A 21,847-nucleotide genomic window follows, 5' to 3' on the forward strand; every position below is an offset into this window, starting at 1 on the left:
GGAACCAATACTTAATTTTCTTAAGAGGTCAAATTTACAGAATGTTTATTTCCACAAAGGGATGGTCACACAATTACAAATGAAGAATTTTTACCAAGGATTAAAGAAGCATACTACACAGAACATTGCAAATTATAATAACAAAAAAATAAAATAAAAAAAATGCCAAAGTTCCCCTCTAATATGCTGTTTGCAGTAGAAACTATTTTTAAAAGGATGCTCTTTGTACAGATAATACATGAGTACATGTTTTGAACTCTCATGATGGGATACAAAAATACGCTGCAACAATAAGACTGGATACCAGTCCTGTGGCCTTCACAAAATCCATGGGACAGCCAGTCCCCTTCCGTCTCTCTATTGCGAACCAGTTGAGTCCACCATTTCCCCATTATCCCCTCCCCAAACAGACACACACACCAGGACAGATCTAGTCCCAGAGTTTGATTTGTCCATCCCACCCACATGTGATAACCTTGGAGGTTTCGTGCGGGTGCCACAGTGCGCTTATGCACACCTTGTCGTGAGCCTTGATCCTGTGGTAAAGCTTGGTGGTCTTCCAATCCCAAATGTTCAGCTTTCCATCCGCATCTCCTGACACCACGTAGCTGGAAGAACGGAAACAGGGAGAGAGGATGGAAAGATTAGCACTTTGCTAAAAATGACTCCACTTCACCTGCCAAAAGGTGGGAGTCGGAATTTTTGGTATTTAGTCTAGCCAGGAGTTGCAGTGTTGCTATGGATACTGAAAGGAGGTTAGGGCACCTACTCACAGACGTGGGTGAGAAGAGGGGTGAAACAAGTTTCAATGGGAGTTTTGGCTAAAATTAGGGTGCTGGACTGTCCTCAGATGTTAGATAATCTGAATTTCCACAGCTCTTCATCAACTGGAGGCTTTTTAGAGGACAGTGGGCGAGCAGAGGAATTCTGTATCTGAATATATTGTGCATCTATATATCTCGCTGTGACACTCAAGACAGTTCTAACCCTCTTCTCAAAGAAACAGTTGCATCACTGCTAACTCAGTTTTCATTTCTTTAGCATATTTTCCTTAATCAGTTTCCTTAAAGAGGGTGAAAAGAGGTGCTGCAGCACAGCCGGTATGAGAAAAGTAAAGAGTTTCTTGAATACTACAGAATGTAAACATGTTCTAGTAGAAACCCAAAATACAAGTATTGACCTGAAAATGAGCATAATAGGTCCTCTTTAACCACCCATTATAAACTATTAATCAGCTGTGAGGATCTCAGCTACCTAATACTCCCCTTCATCAGAAAATTGCGTGACAAAGTAAAGGCTTACCTCATGTCTGGGGAGAAGTCCACTTGGCAGGCATAGCCGGCCACCATGTGGCCTTTGAACACTTTCTTCTTGTTCAGTCTGAAGCGGTTTTGGGCTCCAAAGATCAGAATCTGGTTGTCCATAGACTGGCACGCTAGCCATTTACCTGAGGTTAGAAACAAGCAAATAGCATGAAGCGAACCGCTAATCTCAAGTGGTGCTGCACAGTACGACATGCTTACAAAATCACTGAAAAAAAAGAGATTATATTCAAGTATTATGGTATTGAAACTATCAGAGGTACAGTATAAAGGTTCAAGGCCCACATAAAGTAGGACATCGGTTTGCAGTAATAATTTCAACATTGCAAACATATCTAAGCTTTGAAAAGTTGTCACAACAAGTTTAAAAGTGCCTATTAGAATGCTAGTTTGTCTCATTAGCATGACTCTATACAGCCAAATGTTTAACAAGCAGCCATTGTGGAATTATGATGCTGCCTGCCACTGCTGTTAGTATGCACTAAACCTGGCAGTGGAACAACTCTGATCAAGTAGAGTCAAATATTTTTAACAACAGGTACATGGTGATTGATGGAAATATGCCTCATGGACAGAAATCAAAGAAAAAACTAAAATATAGAAATTTGAGCTTTAGTGGATGACACTCTGAGAAAGGGTATGAACTCATCATTCTGCCATCATTAAAATGATGCAATTTATGAGAAAATAAAAAGAAGCTTTTCATCGGTGACTGTTCATATGAGATCTACTTTACAGAACGTTCCATCTCCTGACAACGCCACAGCCTCAAAGTCACTACACAGCGATAAGAGGCAGTGCTTCAGTGTCAAAGCGTTACACGACTCGCTGCACTTCTTGAAAGGAAACATGATGGAAATTATTAATGTGGTATGAGAGAGAGATCTAGCGTTGGTGTGTCCTCTTCTTTACATCCTCCCTCACAAAACATAAATGGAAAAAGACGCTATTGTCCACAAATGTCAAACGCGATACATGCAGAAGAATGGAAACAACTTGGCCAATTTCAGCAGCTCTGTCTCTTTCGTTACGACAGCAAGAGGAGAAAATAAGAGAGAGGCTGTTTGTGGATGCCGTGCCAAGGGTGGGGGGGCTGGGTGCCATTTAGGCGCGAGAGAAAACTGAATGGTCTCCCACTGAGAACACATTCATTATTCACACGCTCAAGAGAAACAAACCATGTTGGCACAAATAAGAACGCTGCCCCAAAGCGAGGGAGAGACGAGGGAGAGTGTAAAGGAGAGGATGAAAGGGGGAAATCAAAGTAGGTAGAGAGGGAAGGAACAGACAATGACAGAAGAGCCGAGTTTGATGGTAGCTGAAGCTGATGGGAGTGCAACAGGGAATTCCTGATTCAAACGGAAGCGTTACATTTGAAGAGGAATTCATTCTGGTATTATTTTAGATTAAACGACTGTGTCAGTTAAGTGGCGTCTTTACATCTTCCACTCACATCTGCAGAAACTCATCATCAGTTCAGCTGTCCAGTAGCAGGTTTATTCTGCTCTTGAAATGCTGTCATCTCCCACTGTGTCACATGTCTGCATATTACATAAATAGGGATGTCCCGATTACACATCTTTGCTCAAATCCTGAGCTGAGGACTTTAATATTAAGTATCAGCTAATATTGGTGCCTATAGAAAGCCTAAATTACATAAATTAGTAGGGCAATTAGTTCAACATTTAGGAAAATGTTCTTATTCTCTCTCTTGCTGAGAGTTAGAGAAGATCAATAGCACTCTCACATCTAGGAAAGAGCTAGCTTAGCTCTGTCCAAAAGGTACCAGAACATCAGAAGCTCACTAATTAACACATTATGTTGTTTGTTAAATCCGTACAAAAACTGTACTGTAAAAAGTCGCAGTTGTACGCTGAGCTATGCACCAGACTTTTTCTTGGCTGGACGCAGTGCAGTGACTTCTTGGAAACCTCATGGTGACGACAAGACACCAGAAGTTGTTTTTAACCTTTTGATAGAGCCACGCTAGCTGTTTTCCCTGCTTCCTGTCATTATGCTAAGCTAAGCTAATTGCCTCCAGGTGGTACTGTCATATTTACCGTACAGATATTGAGCGTGGCATCGATATACTCATGTAACTCTGTGAAGTATTCATATATAGTGTATAACACTGCTTTCCTTTGATGTTTTCCTATAATATTTCATACAATGTAAGTTATTGTATATTATCTGTGGATGGAGGAAAGCATCTTTTCATCTCAAGTTCGATCATTAACATCCACAGAGAACTATCAATAAAATAAAGGCAAACCAGCACCTCTTTTTTTTTTTACCCGATGCAGCTGCTCTCATCCCTCGGTGGCATGTCGTTAATTGAAACTGCTGGCTGCTGTGCGCTCTACAGTTCACTCCCTCACAATACTGCGCATTAAGGAGCCATTATAGTGTTTTAACAGAGCTCAATGGGCCATTTGTGACAGCCGGTGTACCGAGAGCAAACAGAGGGCTGGAGATGGATCAGGCTTTATACAGCCAATATCTATCTAACCACCATCTATCACAAATGTCAGGGCTGGGCCCGATCCTGATCCTATTGACTGGATCTGGACATCCAAACACATAAATCCACTTAGATGACACTGAGCCTGCCTTGTTTTTATTCTTTTGGGCAATGACCAACACTGGAATCAACTTCAATCTGCCAATATGGGTTTTATGCTCCCCAGAGTCCTCTGTAGTCCGTACCGTGTGCCTGACTGAGTGTTTTTCCATGATTTGACTACTCACCGTTGGGAGAGAGTGTCACAGCTGGCATGGAGTGCATACTGGGCTCGGCGATGTACTTGAAGTCCACAGGGATGTCCCTGAAAAAAAAAGGCACAAAGCACCGTGAGTACACTTGAAGACGGGTTAAAGGCGGGATGAGAGAGCAACCTGAGCAGCCCCTGAAGCGAAAACAACTCAAAGGAAAAACATTCACCGAGCTGTAGTTTGTTTATCATCGCAGCTGCTTATGCCGTCTCAGAAATGCTTGTTACTGAAGAGAAAACAGCGAACCAGGCAGGATCACCATTACGGCTCCTGTATGTGAATAACTCGTGCAATCTGAAAGGATCCTTTGATGCTGCACCGCCGTCTGTACCGCCATCCAATTATTTATTAATCCCTTCTTCGCTCTTTCTCCCCCCTTTTCTTTTATGCTCTGCGATGTCTCTCTGCTTTGCGAGAGATAGGAAACTTGGCTAGTTGATCTTAAGTGGTCTGCAGAAGATCATTCAAATCTACAGTGCTGTGTGTGTGTGTGTGTGTGTCTGCCAGCATGCCAATCACCTCTTTTTTTCTATGTGCACAAATGCCCTCTGACAACTAAGTGAATGAGTGCAACAAATGTGTCTTTCTGCCTTAAAACTGTGTGTGCTTGCGTCCAGTAAGTGCCCTGTTCTCATCTCGCTATCTGCTTAGACTAAAGCCATGTCTCAAGTCTGAGATGAGTAGCAGCTGGAGCAAAGCGATTGCACCGTGTTCACACACACACGCACGACACCAAAGATGGGCTTCGAAGAACTAAAGACGAGTAAACGAGAAATGCAAACCCTTGTACACATAAAAAACACACAATTCATGCGCGCACACACACACACAATCGGGCATTAAAAGGGGGGCCGGGGTTTGTCAGAGCCAATGTCTGCAGACAACGCCAAGCTAAACTCGGAAAAGAAAACAAAGCCATCAGATCTCTTCTTCTGAGCTCCAGAAATAACCAGTGTGAATGTTGTGTTGTCTGGAGAGCGGTGAGAGAGGGAGAAAGGAAAACACATCACAAACAATCTATGCACAGGGGATATTCATGAATAATAGATGATTGATCGTTGTTTGCGGTGTTTCACGTCGATCAAGAGAGGGGACAAAACAAACAGCATTTTTTGTATATTTTATGTGAACTTTGGTTCGTCAGGCATGATATCGGCAGTGAGGTTAAGTTATGTAATCAGCCTGCAGGAAAAAAAAAGTCAAAAGACCGAAATAAGAAAATCTCTGAGCTTCTCTTGAGTGGGGATTAAAACACACCATCTTTGTTTGTTATTTGGAACTAATGTGAAAAGAGGATTTCACAAAACACAATTACTATTGACAAAAGAGTGAATTAACTTTTTTTCTTTCAAATGACACATCTGCTTTAGCGCAAGTTATTACTAATGGGCATTATTTTACATAATGTTAAATTTGGATTGGCAAGAGCGGGCTTTTTAAAAAGGTCAGGACCATGATGATGAAAGTCAGTCTGGAATTGAGTACTTGGATGACAGAGCAGACACAGCAACAATAGAGTGCTCCAGGGATGATGTATTTTTATAGGCCAACCAGGAAGTTAGCATCGCCCTGGTTCCCTCGACAAAAAGCCAGTGGGATTTGTCCATTGGGTTTTGGATTATTGCAGAAAATAAGCTCTGTGGCAAACACACGTTTATAATAGTTAGACGTTTTGTTCAGCAAGATAATCTCCACAAATGAACACAACTTTTTATGATTTTTGAAGAGCGAATGCAATCAGAATGCAGAAGTAAAAAGCTAACCTTGGGCTATAAATGAGCTACACCACGGTCGCACAAGTGTTAGTATACACAACAAGGCTGTAAAGGCAGACGAGGCGGCATGATGACGTTTTGTAGTCTCATTTAGCCACTTGTTAGCAACCGCCTTTTTTAAGACACTTAAAGGACTCAAAATTCATGAGTGGGATATTTACTGACGTATTTTATATCATAGAACAAAACGTTAAAATCTCTTAAGCTAGTGTTAACCACAGATCTTATTTCAGGCATTTAATTAAAACCCATAAAAAGAAAAATTGACTTCTTGCAAAAAATGCAAACTCATTTCTGGGTTTTAGGACTCAATGTCCTTCGCTCTTGTCTCTGCCATTTTTTCATCTTTCTTTATCGTTTTTTTCTCAACCCATAATCATCCCAAATGTCCCTCCAAGCCCAGTTTCATCGCTCTGAACAATGTCTTTATGACCAAGAGTTAATTCTCCTTGTTGGCACATTTCATATCGATTGTAATCCTCCTCCAACGCAGACATAAAACTCTCAGCTCCCTGATGATAAACTTCTGCTACGGATAAAGTTGTCTCCCCAGAAAACTTGTGTGAAAATGAGGATGTCATTTGAATCCCGAGTAGGCGGTTTGCACCGTGACGTGAATGTCTTGATTTGCTGCCTCACAATCTTCTCTAAGCATCCGGCGTTCCCTCACCCTGGCTGCCCCTCTCTGCCAGTCTCCACTTCCGTTCTGGAGATATGAGACTGTTCTGGTAGATTCAGCCTAATGCTGCTATGTAAGCAGCTCTGACAAGAGGGGTTAGCTTAAGCTGAGAACCAGGTGGTATCCGTGGGAGAGAAGGGGACAGTAAAGCCACTCTTTGGCCGAACCAACCACTTGCCCGTTCGCTCCCACGCTGCTCTGAAAAAGCTCATCTGAGAGGCCCGCCTGAACAAGCGTACAAAGTAGACTCTTGGGATGGGGTTCTTTTGCTTCATGTTGTTCTGCGGAAATTGTATTCTGTCCTTCAACTCCGGCTTAAAGAGTGTGTGAAAAACCAAAACATTTTGTCACTATAATCCCCATCTTTCACACTCTGGAGGAAAAAGGCAAGCTGGGAAAAGAGAAAAACTACACAAATGGCCGTCAATGAATAAAAAGCACTCCCTTCAAAAAATTTATTTATCAGCTGTTTTTTTTTTTTGTTTTTTTTTTATTTATCATATTTGAGCAATAAATACCAAAGTTACCACATCTAATCTGTTTACATCTCTAAATATGTACATATGTGTGCATATGTACGTACACGCCTTATTATGCATATACATTTACAACATTCTTGTTTACAGTCACCTTATTCATTCGCAATTATTGTCTACCGCAACTTTATTTCATATTTATTAGCCTATATTATATGTTATCCTATATTCTAACTTTCACTATTTTATGTCTTAGATTCTCGTTTTGTTTTTGCTTGTGTGATTTTCTTTTTATACATATTTAATTAGCACATTATTGTTCCTTTATCGTTGGAGGGAGCTCGAGACCCAAGATTTTCATTGACGACGACTGCTTCTGTAATTGTTGCGCATATGATAAGACATAACTTGAAAGATAATTTGTAAACTGCTCTTGGTGGTCTCTCGATTGGCCACTGAGCAAAAACTGCAGTAGAACTTCAAGTGAACATGATTTTGTTAATAACATAAGTGCGCGTTGTGTTTTTGTCATTTCAAAAAGGAGAAGAGGGGAGAGTTTAAAAAGGTAAATTAGTTTTACACTTTATCTGACCTGCCAGTCATCCCAGCACTTCTGCCTTCCAATGATTTAATTTGTGGAAACATTTCAAAATACTTACTTATTATTAAAATATACAATTGGCAACAGGGGCCTTGGCTCACAGGGACTACTGCTGGAGCATTGACAATGTACAATGTAGGCTCCAGGGGGAAAAAAAGAAACTCTCAGTGCAACAGATGCATGTAAAGCAGGCACATTGTGGCAGAGGCCATGACTCAGAGCAGATTAGCAGCACAGCTGTGGGAGCTTTGTTCAAGATAGGATCGTCTGGAGGTTTGCTGATGTCTACTCTTCTTATGAACGACTAATGGCAGGAGCAGTGAGCAGCGTAAGAGGACTTCTTCAGAAGGCAGCATGATACACTGATGATATATTGGTTGTTTTTCAAATGTTTTTTTCTGAAACTTCTTGTTACGCAGGCTAGACAAAACACTAAGGCACTTGATGTCACCATGATGCAGCTGTATCACAGTAAAATGTCCCCTGCGAACTATCTTGCTACCACATCTACAGCATTTTCACGTCAAATCAGACTAAACACCCTCTTCTCCACAACTTCTACTCCTCATCAGTTTTTAACCTTAACTTATGACTGTACTTATCTTGGTTGACCAAAAATGAACATAATGAATCCCTGCTTTACATTCATACCATTGATGAATTTCAGCCAAATGCAACCACAGTCTTCCAGTATTAAGTACTGTATCGGGTGTCATATGCTCAGAGGTACACTAAAGAAAACAATATAATCAAATTCAAACCACTGCATTAGCATTCCAGGCTGTAGTCTGTACTTACCACTCCCAAACTCGAAGACTTTTGTCGTCTGACGTGCTCACAAACCGGCGGTTCTCATCAACAAAGGTGATGGTGTTGACGGCTCCCAGGTGACGGTCGTACTCCTGAACCACCTCACCCGTTCTGATGTCCCACTGACAGAGAGACACAAGGCGCAGAGAGCAAAACAGACGGAGAGGAGGTAAACAACACATTTATCTATGACAAGTCAAAACAAAATAAAGTGGATTATTAAAATGGAGCCACAAAAGCCCATCAAAGTAGTTTCACTGCACATTCCCATACTCTTGCGGAGTGTTGATAACAAAATAAACAACTTTTCTTACAGTAGTGAAAATAAAGTGGCTGTGGGAGACTCACTGAGGAGCAGTTTGAAATTGTGCTAATGCAGTGAAATGGCTTAACTGCAGTGGCGTAATGAAAGCGATTAGCTAACAAACACGCCTCTGTCTTCATTTTCTTGTTTTTTGGAAAACATTATGCACATATTAAAATGTAAAGGAAAGACAACCACACAGAAACGTCCCCCAGGCAACAAACGAATAGGACGCATTTCTGTCCAAACACATTTTACATCCGATTCTATTTATGCTTTTTTTTTTTTTAAATCTTAGCCTTCGGCTGCTCACAGGAGCAGCCATCTGTTCTCAAAACCCCAAAGAGAACTGCATGATTTAATACTAACCCTGATTATTGTAGCAGATATTGTGATAGTTACTACTGTTCATCTGAACAATTAGAGGGAAAACTAAGTGCCGTGTCTTGACATAATTTTAATTAAAAAGATGCTGCTGAACGTAAAATGAAATAAAACTTTTCTATTAAGTTTGGGTGCTATCACGGTAGAAATGTGTCCACCAGTAGAGATTTGGCAATACCGTTTCCACTGTGGTACGTTCCATGATTACCAGACATTTACACACTGTAGTTTATTTTGTTTTGTCAGCTTTCTGAAATGAAAGATGAGCAAATCCTGCTGGACAAATCAAATCGTTTTGTCTTTTGGTATACTCTTAAATACAAATTTGTGTGATTTTTATATTGCACAGACTGAAGTTAGGTTGGTATTTATTTGCACCTGTTAACCTTAAAACCTGCAACATTGAAATTATTGTTTTCGGGAACCTTAAAGTCTTGTATTTTTAACGCAGTGTGTCATTTTTGTTTGTAGGGAAGTTACGGTATTTTAAACCATTTCTCAATTGAATTTACAGAACACTTTCTGTATTGTGATATATACCATTACCGTGATATGAAATTACAAATACCGTGATAGAAGATTTGGGGTATTATTGCCCACCCCCATATTCTATATTAGTTACTCCCAAACTCCATGATTATGAGTTGTGGAAAATCAGATAATCTATTTAGATAAAAATCCCAGCTATCGTCTGTTCATCAGGGTTACTTGTTCTAAAAACAGGTTACCTGATTGTGTGATATCGTAGTTATAGATTTCCTACTTTTATCACAGATTGTTCTGTTTGCCTCTCTTCCACCCAAATGCTACCCATGATTAATGACTTGCTCTAGTCCTGTCAGCCACCGAACCTCTAGCCACGTGCGCACAAATACACACACACACCAGTGCCGGAAGAAGAGACGGGAGTGTATTTCATGCTCCGGTGAGCACAGGGGGTATACGCAGAAATTCATGTGTGCATCTGCTTGGTCAACTGGGAAATACACTTGATATGATGGTGGGAGCGGGATTGAAATGCTAGCGGTGCAGCACATGCCCAACTTTACCTGAACAATCTTCTTATCCGACATGCCGGCCACAAAAAGGGTCTGTTTATCCTCGTCTGGGTTGAACTTGACGCAGTACGGTACCTTCCTGTTGGTGAAGCGGGAGATACATTGGCCTGTGGAGGGGGGCAAAAATGAAAGTCAGAGCTCCAGAATAATCCACAGCGGCTTTTCAGAAAGGTACGCTCAAGTTGTTTAAAATTTAGGGACACAGGCGGCAACTGTCAAGGCTGCATGCTCCGTCCCTGCAGGCAGCGACAGCTCAGCCATAACAGAAATTTCAGTGTTTCTTTGTATTCATTCAGCGGAGGTGAATCACCACAGGAATGATGCTACCACCTCTACTAGAGCTGAAAGAACAGGAAATTGGAAATGACTGCAACACTGAGAGGCCCTTTAGATAAGAATAGAGGCTTTTCACCAGCATCATTTCTGTATTACATCCCGTCTTTAACTGCAACTGGAACAAATCTAGAATGAAATACTAAAATTACCCCCCTACACATCACTGCTATGTGCAGCTGCAGAAGGAAACAACTGCTGAAATTTATATTAAAACAAACCTACAACAACTGGTGGGAACAATTTGTAAATGTGTAGCAAGTTAACTCTTAATAGAAGTATTTGGATGATGTGGCTTAACAGGGCATCCTGTTAATAACAAGTGGGGGATTTAACTCTTTTCTGCCCTCTGCTGGATCGGCACTCTTGAGTTGAGAGGGGTGGAAATTGAGATGGATGAGCAGTGGGGGAAGATAACAGGGAACCATGTGGCACCAGTGAGCGCAGAGACCCTACGTTTTGTTAACAGTTCTGACATAAAGGAGATCACTGAGACATTCTTTTATAGATATGAAAGATTACATACTAATTCAATCATGTGTTCAAATGTGCAGCCTCTCAAAGCTGCAGTGGGTAGAGATGGAGCAAAGTTATTTTTATAAAATGGTCACTATATCCTGACAGTAGTGCATGAGACAGGTAATCTGAAAAAAATCATGTTCCTCTGTGTCCTCCGGTGCTCCTAATGGCATCTGCAGGATTTCACAGACCGGAGGAAAATAACCAATCAGAGCCGTGCTGGAGCCTGACGTCTCTGCGCAGCTGTCAGTCACTCGCAAACTCCGATCAAACGGTCAAACTAGGCAGCGCTGATCCAATATCAATCAATATTCTGGTACAGTAATGCCTATTTCTCACCTCAAATGTTTTCAGAACAACTTGGCTGAAATGTATTTTTGACCTTTCAGAAACACACTTGCAAGGTCTAGAGAGAAATGTCTGATTCTAACAATTACAACAGGAATATGAGGTCTCCGCCGTCGTTCACAATTATCTGGTGGAAAGCGAGATCAAGGTTGTATTAGACTGCGCTGCAGTGAGTTATTATGTCCTCCAATATACACAGTCGGCTGAGTGTCGCTGAGACACACCGAGACATACTGTACAAGTGAGATATTCATTTGGAGTACATTTCCCTTGATTCAGTGATTTTGAAGAGTCAACGACTAGAAGCTGTGTGAATAATAGAAAAGAGTGTGCTGACATCAGAGCGGTGGAGCCTACCTGTCTCAGAGTCCCAGAGTTTGAGGTAGCGGTCATAGGCGGCGCTGAGGAACTGGGTCCCACTGTTGTTGTAGCAAATGTCTCGCACTGCTTTGCTGTGGCCTGAAACAAGCGGAGGAAATCGACATATATTACAAACAAATAAATAAACATATGCTACACAAATTCACTCTCTTGTTACCATGTTACCCAGCTGCCTTCCTTTGAAACCCAATTCATTTGAGGAATGTGAAATCTGGTTATGGGAAAATAAGGGATATTGAGGAAGAAAGATGACGTGGGCTGTGGGAGACGAGGGAAACGGAATCTTTAAATGAGCTTGGAGAGGAAAGAGGATGAGAAAAAAAAAAAAAAATTACATGCCCCATCTGTCTTTTCAACTGTTCTCCACCTTCTCCTATTCTCTTCTTAATCCCAATCAATGCAGCGCCTTTGGCTTTTTCTCATGCAGTGCAGGTGATGCGAGGTCCACGTGAGCTCAGCGCACGCAGACGCCTCCCTTGTTAAAACTGGCTTTTATCAGGGCTACATTGTTTCCACGGCGATAACAGAGCCCACTGAGGCTAAGCGCCTGCCTGCTCGCTTGCTATGCTGGCAGACCAAAGACAGAAAGCCTCGTTGGCGTGTGTTGGCGTGTGTGTGTGTGTGTGTGTGTGTGACTACAGGAAAACACACATACACAACTACTGAGAGCAGGGCACACATGTCATCAAATAAACCGTTTGTCCCAGACTGCATTCAAACATGAAAATGCACACATAATGATATGCATGCTCATTCATGCACATCCCCCAAGATAATGCTTAACTGTTCTTTCTTACTTGATCATTCTGACTAGCTACATTCGCTGACAAACAACAGTGTCCTATTACAGTGTACGGTTTAATTACAGAAAATACCCATATTGTAATCAATTTAGAAGGAGAGAGACATATAATAAAAATAAATTAAAAAAAACATCCTAACCCTCACCCTACCAACCTATTTAACATACATATTTTTACAAACGTATATATATAAATGTAAGCATTTGAATACTGATTTGGAGGTCGATCACCATGGCAACGGTCGAAGCTTTGAAGCATTTTGGGTCAGCCCTACTGGGGACTCAAGAATAAACTACTGTAAGAAACAACCATCATAGCAAAATGTTAAATTATTTCTTCTCAAAACACTATTAGTTATGCAATTAATGTCATCTGAAGAGAAAAGAAAAACAGATTATTGTTATTCTAGAAAGGTTACAGTTAATTTGCATATTGTGTAAAACGAAAATAGAGCGCATGAGGAAATCTGTGTCTGCTGCATCGGTGTCTGTCTCCTTCAAAATGTCATTAAGGAACAAATTGATTTATAAAGTCATGAAAAATTGGAATGATAGAATAAAGCTGTGAGATATGACAAAAAGTATACCTCTGGGGTACTTTTTGTCCCCCTCCTTCTACTGACTATCAGTAGGTAAAGGTGTACTTTCTAAAGACCTGAAAGTCATCCAAATTCATGAGAAAGCAAAGTAAGAAAAGAAAATAAGATTTTATACCTCAGAGAAAAATAAAAAATAAAGAAAACAAAAAAGAATAATTTATTATACTGAAATAGAAAAAACAAATATACCAGACAGCAGACGATGGAAGAGAGCACAGCAGCAACAACAACAAAGTGAAAGCCTAAGATGCTCTCCACAACATAGCCGTATACTTCTAACACTCCTCTAATGAAAAAAATAATTAACATCATCTGCATCTCTGCTGCTTCTCGAGGTCATAAACTCCTCAGCCGGTCACTCTCTGTCATTTCATTCACCCCTAAACTGTGTTCACTCTTCCTGTACGCCAGCTCCTCTCCGTGTCTTGTGCCCTCCCTCGCCCCTCGTCCCCCTCGGCCCCCGGGCTGCTGAATTATGCATATTCTGTGAAGGAGCTGACAAGCAGAACCACGGCTGCAAACAATCTCTATTCAGACAGCGTGCTTTCTCTGGGAAGAGTGCAAGAGTGACCTGCACACATTAGCCAAACCTCCCCAGACCCCATCTACTAAAAAAAAAAAAAAAATCTGAATACTTTCTGTCAGCGGTCAGCAGACGTGTCATTAGTGTTCCAGTAATGCTGAGCACACAGTCTGTCACTGCTGTGCATTTCCCAAACGGCTGCATGTATTTCAGACCGTGAACATATTTCATGTCAGCATGTATGCTGATGATCCATTGTTGTTTATAAAATGTTATACTTGGCTTTTGTAATATTCTGTTACCATTTCATACAATTATGTGTGCAATGTGTAAGATATGGCCAAAATGAACTAACATTATCAACAGAATGTGAAGAGGTTGCAGTGTTGACATTATGTCCAAGATTTCTATGTATTGTGTTGCAGAGATATCTACTGATATGAGCATGCTAACCAGCTAGCCCCAGCCTGTCCTTACTCCTGTCTTGTAATAACATGGCAAGTGACCTTCATCACCATCTCATCGACCTGCTCCCGGCAAGAAACCACGTTCAGCGGCATGGCTTACATCGCTGGAGACAGCTCTTGGTGAATAAAGAGATGAGGTTTGATGCTGAACTCATTTCTTTTAGGCTGGAAAGTAACATCTAACGTTAATGAAACAAACCATACCAAAAAACATTCCAAATGGTGTTGATATATGGTTTTGATGTGGCTGTTTTCTTTTTGTTGTTGTTTGTTCTTCTAGCTTCAATGGTCTTGCATAAAACCGAGCTGAGCAAGCTATAATGTGAACTGTAGTCCAACGCAACACGTGAAAATGATAAGATAGCAGTAAACCGTCTCTTAGAGTTTCCGCAGTTTTGTCAGATTTTGTGTATTCTTTCCCTGCAATTAGTTTTTAATAACTCTTGACTGTAAATTTAGATTGTATGGAGGAGGACGGCTGCCCCCTGTTTGTTTGGCGCATGTGGCCAGGTATTACACATTGCACCTTAAATTATTAACATTTCTCAAACTTTACCATATCAAAATTTAACATCACTTACCAATAAATGTCCGTATACACCTCCTCTCGCCGTACACTTCCCACAGCTGTGGAGAGAAGGAGATTAAACTACAAGTGAACACTGATTTTAAATACCCCAACACTACATTAAATTAAGCCAGCGGAACAAATACATCAGGCTGATTTGAGGTTAGCTTTGAATCTTCTCAAAAGCAGCGTTGTACAATAAAACATTCAAACTCATAGCTGACAATGTTACCAGCCAATCATATCATGATTAAACTGTATCTTTGAAAAACAGAACAAGTGGGTATATATTATATTCTTTTACAAGCTTCTGTGATGTTTTTTATGATTATTTACCTTGATCTTACAGTCCATGGAGGAGGAGAGCAGTAGATGACCAGAGCTAGGGAATAGTCGGATAGCACTGACACCCTGGAAAACATAGAGAGACACGAGAACTTGATATGTATAAAACCCTGTTTCACCTAATCATGGTGCTAATCATTACTACAGGTCCAAGCACCATTGCAGTGCAGCGTTTTTCTACATAAATCTTGCACAATATTTTTGGGTAGCCTTGCGAAACACAAAGTTAAACTAGAAGAGAGCGAGAGAGGAAGTGAGGCACAATCCCTAAGCTCTTACTACAGGAACAAACATTATGATTTACAGCGTAAAGAGGAGGATTTCATTAATATGTTAACATGTGTAAAGATATTCCATATCTTGTGAGTTTACATTTGGCTGTACTGTATGTTATCATGCCAGAGCTCCGCAAATTTTGACATCTAAGATTTCCATGTGTGTCGGCTTGGACCATAAATCCTAGCCCCATAGCTATGATATATATTATTGCTAAAATATTTATTATAATGTATGTCCATTTTTGGATTAGTGAGACACTTTTCAAAGTCGTTATTACTTTCACTCTAGTATTAAATTGGCTATAGAGTAAAGGAGTCAAAGGAATTGCCAACGGTTAAGGAAAAGGCTGCACTACATCTCAATTTTTCCTTAGTTCCTAAGGGGAGACATCAGCTGAATCATAATAACCAGAGCAGATGAAGTGTGTGTGCAGACTACGCTGGCTCCGTAATAGTCATAGAAATTATGATGAATTTCAAGTTACCAAACTTTCTCCCAAAAATGTCTTAAAACTTTGGTGACACCGTACGGGCCATCCTCCATCTATTATCTCGACATCAGCACTTCCACACGCTTATTATCTTTTCAAACCTCTTTGTATTTCAAATTAGACTCTCAGGGCTGTAACTTCCTGCACAAAGCGCATAGGAGCCAATTTAAAACTTGAGTGATTTCTCTCTCCCTGAAGCACACTGGCAGATCTGAAACTTGAATCAGATCTTTCTTGGAATAACCCAGTGTTTGCCTTTATATCTGAATTATAATGACGGTGTTTTGAATGAGACAGAATAATCTGGGATGTGTCAGGGACAAGCGGCTCGTATACGGCTGTGTTATCGTTTTATTCGAAAGAACCCAGAAGGCTTTTACCGACTGCCTCGCAAATTCTTACAAGGACTGCATAATGGAGTTTTCTCTATATATAAACAGACACTTACGTGACAATGCACTTATTTTACATTTCAGAATAATTTTAAAACAACACTATAATACTCACCATCAGCAAAGCCTGCACAGAGAATACTTATAGCTGCGGGATTAACTGGTACATAAAGGGGCAATTTGTGCACATACAGAAAAACAAATGATCCATGTCCCTTCCCACTGACCTTGGTGTGTCCAGACCAGACGTGAATCTGTTTCTTAGGCAGGTAACACTTGTCTGGAGCGTCTGCAGAACGTAGGTTGATACCCACGTCCTGTGGGACGTGGAGGTAGGACCTGCCCTGGTAATCATACATGTCTTTAACTGGGGGGAGAACAAAAAGAGACAACATATCATGTAAAACAATCCTGAAGCATTTGGATACATGTTTTTAAAGGACATCAGAGTGTCAACTACCCTTAGTCAACAAGACGTCCTTAAAATTCTAAATTGGACATTTCATTATCTATAATTCCATGACAACTGGGCAAACGTCATCTGCCGAGGAAGATTGTGTGATGCGATAAAACTAGACTAAACTTTCAATCTCAATTATAAACCAAATGGTCCTTCAAGAATGAAAGTTAAGTCTAAAAAGAAATACTGTGTATACTCCACTCTCAATACAATTACTATTAGGGCTGCAGCTAGCGATTATTTTAGCAATTTTTTATTCTACCGATTATTCCAACTAATCGAGTAATCGGATAAAAAATAATTTTGCTTTATTAAGGAGCAATAGTAAAGAAACATAAGAGAAAATAAGACGGAACAACTAATTGGTTTCCTTTTTAGAAAAATCTACATTTTCATTGCTTAAATTGCATAGAATAATATCAGATGTCAAAACTAAACCCATTTAGTGCATTTAAGTGCCATATTACATTCTGGGTTTTAAATAAAACAGTTTCTGAAATGCAAACAAATAAATTATTTCAAAATTATTTCAAATTGCTTTAAAAATAATTTGCACCGATGATATTTAGTAATTGAATTACTCAAATTTGAAATGTTTCAGCCCAACAAACTGTCATTTAAAACTTAAAACAAATCAGTTAATAATTTCACTCAGTGCGATGTCTAAATTAGAGAGGTCCACAGTACCATGGAGAATGGTTTTCTCTTCTGCAGGAGCATCTTCCTCGTTCCTTCCCTTCTTCTGCCTCTTGGCTGTGATCTCATCCAGCTCTTTCTGCTCGTCCTGTTAAATAAAATGAATCACAACCCAATAATTACAAACAGATTTGTTCAGGGATACAGTGCTGAGGACAGACTGAGCAAATGGAATTCAAGTTTTCTCTCAATTGTATGCCCTGGGGTAAAGGGGATTACTCATATTAGGTGAGGCCACTGGTAACGCATGCTAATAAGGCAGAAATACAAAGGCACTTTTTTAGTGATTTAATTAATAATAAAAAAAGTAACCATATGTCAACCATATTAGTGATTGCCAGTGTATCTGTCATATTGCCCAACAGTAATCATGAGTGTCTAAACCTGAATGGTGCTGTGTTTTCTTGCCTTAGTAGTGAGTCAGTTAATTATGAAAAAGCAACCATCTCAAACACTCAGCCACAATATATTTATACCATACATTGGAAGCATTACCTCTGATGGTTTGGCCACATCCTTCTCATCGACATATTTCGCCCACGGTCCAAGGAAGTTGTCAATCTCTCCTGCATCTCCACCTTTGATCTTTTTCCTTTTCTCTGTCTTCTTCTCTCCAGTCTCAAACACCGTAAGCCCTGGAGGAAGAGCCATTAGACATTATAATTCTGAATCTCCCTTAAACAATACTGCATGCAGCATAAGTACTACTAAATAAAGTCTGATCTACACAGTCAGATGCAGACGAAAACATTAGAAATAAGGTGCGATGAACGATTACCTTTGTTTTTCTCAGCCTCATCCACTGCTCCAATGTAGCTACAAGTGGTTACGTGGTGTGTGTCAACAGATGGATCTAACGCATAACCTATTAGCAGAGTGGAGACAATTGAAAAACGGTCATTCACATTCAGGGTTGATACATTGACCGCATTATTAAAAACCCATCACACAGGATGTAGATGAGCTCACCATAGGTATGGAAGGTCCTCCTTTGCTGTTCAAACATAAAGTCGTTGAGGTGAGCAGGTTCTGCATAACCAGATAACATGTTCCTGGGGGCGGCCATCTGCTGGCTTTTAAAAGGGTTCATTGGCCCAAACTAAGAGGAAGAAGCACAAAATAATTAATACAAATTAAACTTTAATGAATCTTTGCAAGAAACTACTCGTTTTGCTTGACCCTTCTTTTCAATTTATATCATCATCAAGCATGACTTCAATAAGAACAGACTTTCTGATTTATGTAACAATAGTTAGATGGATAAATAAAGAGGTAGAGCACTAGATTCATTCTAACGGGAAATTGCAGCATTACGTCAGTCAAGCTACATAAACCATGAAACAAAAGAAATAGTGTTTTTTTCCTTAAATACAATGATAGTCATCATAACTAATAACCAACTAACAAGCGTGGCATCAATAAAAACAGATATTCAAATTCATGTGATAGTATTTGCATTAGAGCTGGTTGATATGGAAATCAATAGTAAAAATATGATGACATTTGGAGATGTTACATTATTAACACAAAAGAAATGTTGAAATTGAGATGATAAATAGTAATGTGGGTACGATGTGCCGAGCAGCTAGAAGCATTCGGTTCTTCATTTACAAAACAAGATTACAGATAAGCCTTCTAAACTAAGAAAAGACAACATATACACAACCATATACAATAAAATAAAATAAAATCCTATGTGTCTGCCTTATATGTGTCTCTGTCATGTCCGACTGTTTTTTTCTGTTTATGTATAACTTTATCTTCGTAAGGTGTCCTTGGATGTCCTGAAAGGCGCCACCAAATAAAATGTATTATTATTATTATTATTATTATTATTATTATTATTATTATTATTATTAATAAAATTAAAAATGTTTAAAAAAAACAACAATAATAATAATAAAAAAATAAATTGGTCATATAAAGTATATATATTTGACCCAGCTCTAGATCTAATTCTAAAACTTACCTCTGGTGCAAACATGGTTTCAAATGTCGGGTTATAAGTGACTTCTTTCAATGCAGGGTCCAGGTGTATGCCAGTCTCAACAGACTCCTAAAGTGAAGAGATGTACAATCAGGGAACGAGACTCTCACTGTTTGACTAACAATACAATACAAAATTGCTTGTTTGGTCCCATGTAACATAGAAAAATCATAATACATAGGGCTATATCGATAATGTTAGTTTTTCCTGAATGATTAGCTGGTTATTCTTTGACAAAACGTTATGTTAGACCAGGGGTCTGCAACCTGCAGCTCTGGAGCCACATGCGGCTCTTTAGCTCCTCTCCAGTGGCTCCCTGTGGATTTATAAAAATGGAAATGAATAACTGTTTTTTGTTTACATTTTCATTTTTATTTATCATTGTTGTAGGTCTATGGTACGACGGTAAGACGGAGTATTAGGGCCACATTGATAAAAAAAATATATTTCAAGAATAAAGTCATAATATAAAGAGAAAAAAGTCAAAAGTTCATGAGAAAAAAAGTTGTAATATTACGAGAATAAAGTCATAAGTTTATGAGAAAAAAAGTTGTAATATTACGAGAATAAAATCACAAGTTTATGAGAAAAAAAGTTGTAATATTATGAGAATAAAGTCATGTTTAAGAGAAAAAAGTCGTTGTGTTATGAGAATAAAGTCATAATATTATAAAGTAGTAATTTTACGTGTTAATTTCTTTTTTTTCCTAGTAAAGTTATGACTTTATTCTCATATTACGACTTTTTCCTCATAATATTCTGACTTTATTCTCGTATTACGACTTTTTTCTTGTAATATTATGACTTTATTCTCGTTATACTACACCTTTTTTCTTGTAATATTATGACTTTATTCTCGTTATACTACACCTTTTTTCTCGTAAAGTTATGACTTTTTTTTGTAATATTATGACTTTAATTTCGTAATTTTACACCTTTTTTCTCGTAAAGTTATGATTTTTTTTTCTCGTAATATTACGACCTTTTTCTCGTAAAGTTATGACTTTATTCTCGTAATATTACACATTTTTTTCTCGTAAAATTATGACTTTTTTTCTTGTAATATTATGACTTTAATTTCGTAATTTTACACCCTTTTTCTAGTAAAGTTATGATTTTTTTCTCGTAATATTACGACCTTTTTCTCGTAAAGTTATGACTTTATTCTCATTATATTACGACTTTTTTTCTGGTAAAGTTATGACCTGTTTTTTCTCGAAATATGACTTTTTTTCGTAATATTATGACTTTATTCTGTAAATCAGATTTGTTTTCCCTCAATGTGGCCCTAATAATCTGTCATACATTTGCACTTTGGCCCTCACTGCATTAGACTTATATACTATATACTTAGACTATAAACTGTGTTACCATCATCACAATGCTCAAATGTTTTGAGGCTCCAGACAGATTTTGTATTATTATTTTTGCCTAAAATAAACTCTTTTGACAGTAAAGGTAGCTGACTCCTGAGCTAGACTAACATACGACACTCATTGTTTCCCGCTAATAACTCCTAGTTTACTTCAGTAACGTTAATTGTTAAGTCTACACACTAAACACTTATTAAATATTCCCCCGTTATCAACTGAAACCGTCTCAACATGTAAGCAGAGTGAGCGTGCTTAATACTAATATCTAACTTTATAACTATGGCAACGTGAAGCTAACGCTGTTAGCATGGTTAGCTTTACCTTAACGGCGACCTCGGGAGCTGAGTTGAGAACAGCCACGGACATCGTGGGAGCAGACTTTAGTGGTTTAAGGTGAGCCGTGGCGTCCGGGTGCGCTGGGTCCACTTTCTCGGCACCGGTGTTGGATTTGGACTCATTATCTGAATCAGAGTCGCTGCCGTACGAAACGAGGCAAGATGCGCTGGCAGACATTTTGGATGTTGTGAATTCACCGGAAGCAGAAGGGCGGAACTTCCGTTGTGACGTAAAACGTTGCTCACCCCAGGGTGCAGTGCATAGATGACAAAAATATATATTTTTATTTTCTCATAAATTTATATCTTTTAATTCTGTATTATTAATATTTATCATCATTGTTTCTCTGTACAATTATTTTAAGTACATTTTATGTACATTTTGATGTTTTTTCAATAAGAAAATATTTAAAAAATAAATAAAAAATGTGTACGTTTTTATTTTCTCATAAATGTATATCTTTAAATTCAAATGTATATTCATTATTATTCATATTTATCATCATTGCTTCTCTGTACAATTATGTTAAGTACATTTAATTTAATTTGTACATTTTAATGTCTTTTCAATAAGAAAATATAAAAAATAAAATAAAGGAGATTTTAAGAGTAAATAATATTTAATTTGATATGTTCTCAGAATTAGTCATAATAATGTCAGAAATACCGGACCTGAAACAAATAGTCAATCGATTTTTTTATTCATTAATGCGAAACATTTTCTTATTCCAGCTTTTCAAATGTGAGGGGCGCCTTTTACTGAATTGAA

The 21,847-nt window shown here is 38.9% G+C and overlaps 1 protein-coding gene across 1 annotated transcript; it reads right to left on the minus strand.

Moving 5' to 3' along the window:
- Positions 1-20: 20 nt before the first annotated feature.
- On the minus strand, positions 21-21,318 carry cdc40 (cell division cycle 40 homolog (S. cerevisiae)). Its single transcript, XM_037750613.1, has 15 exons — positions 21,065-21,318; positions 19,353-19,439; positions 18,353-18,482; positions 18,162-18,248; positions 17,879-18,018; positions 17,375-17,471; positions 16,455-16,594; positions 15,058-15,132; positions 14,735-14,780; positions 11,739-11,840; positions 10,173-10,288; positions 8,424-8,557; positions 4,071-4,147; positions 1,303-1,447; positions 21-608 (listed from the first exon to the last, which is right to left on the minus strand). The coding sequence occupies exons 1-15, from the start codon at positions 21,254-21,256 to the stop codon at positions 431-433; spliced, it is 1,746 nt and encodes a 581-aa protein (XP_037606541.1). The 5' UTR covers positions 21,257-21,318; the 3' UTR covers positions 21-430.
- Between the last annotated feature and the right edge of the window lie 529 nt (positions 21,319-21,847).

The sequence above is a fragment of the Sebastes umbrosus genome, chromosome 18, assembly GCF_015220745.1.
Source record: "Sebastes umbrosus isolate fSebUmb1 chromosome 18, fSebUmb1.pri, whole genome shotgun sequence".
NCBI classification, from domain to species: Eukaryota; Metazoa; Chordata; class Actinopteri; order Perciformes; family Sebastidae; genus Sebastes; species Sebastes umbrosus.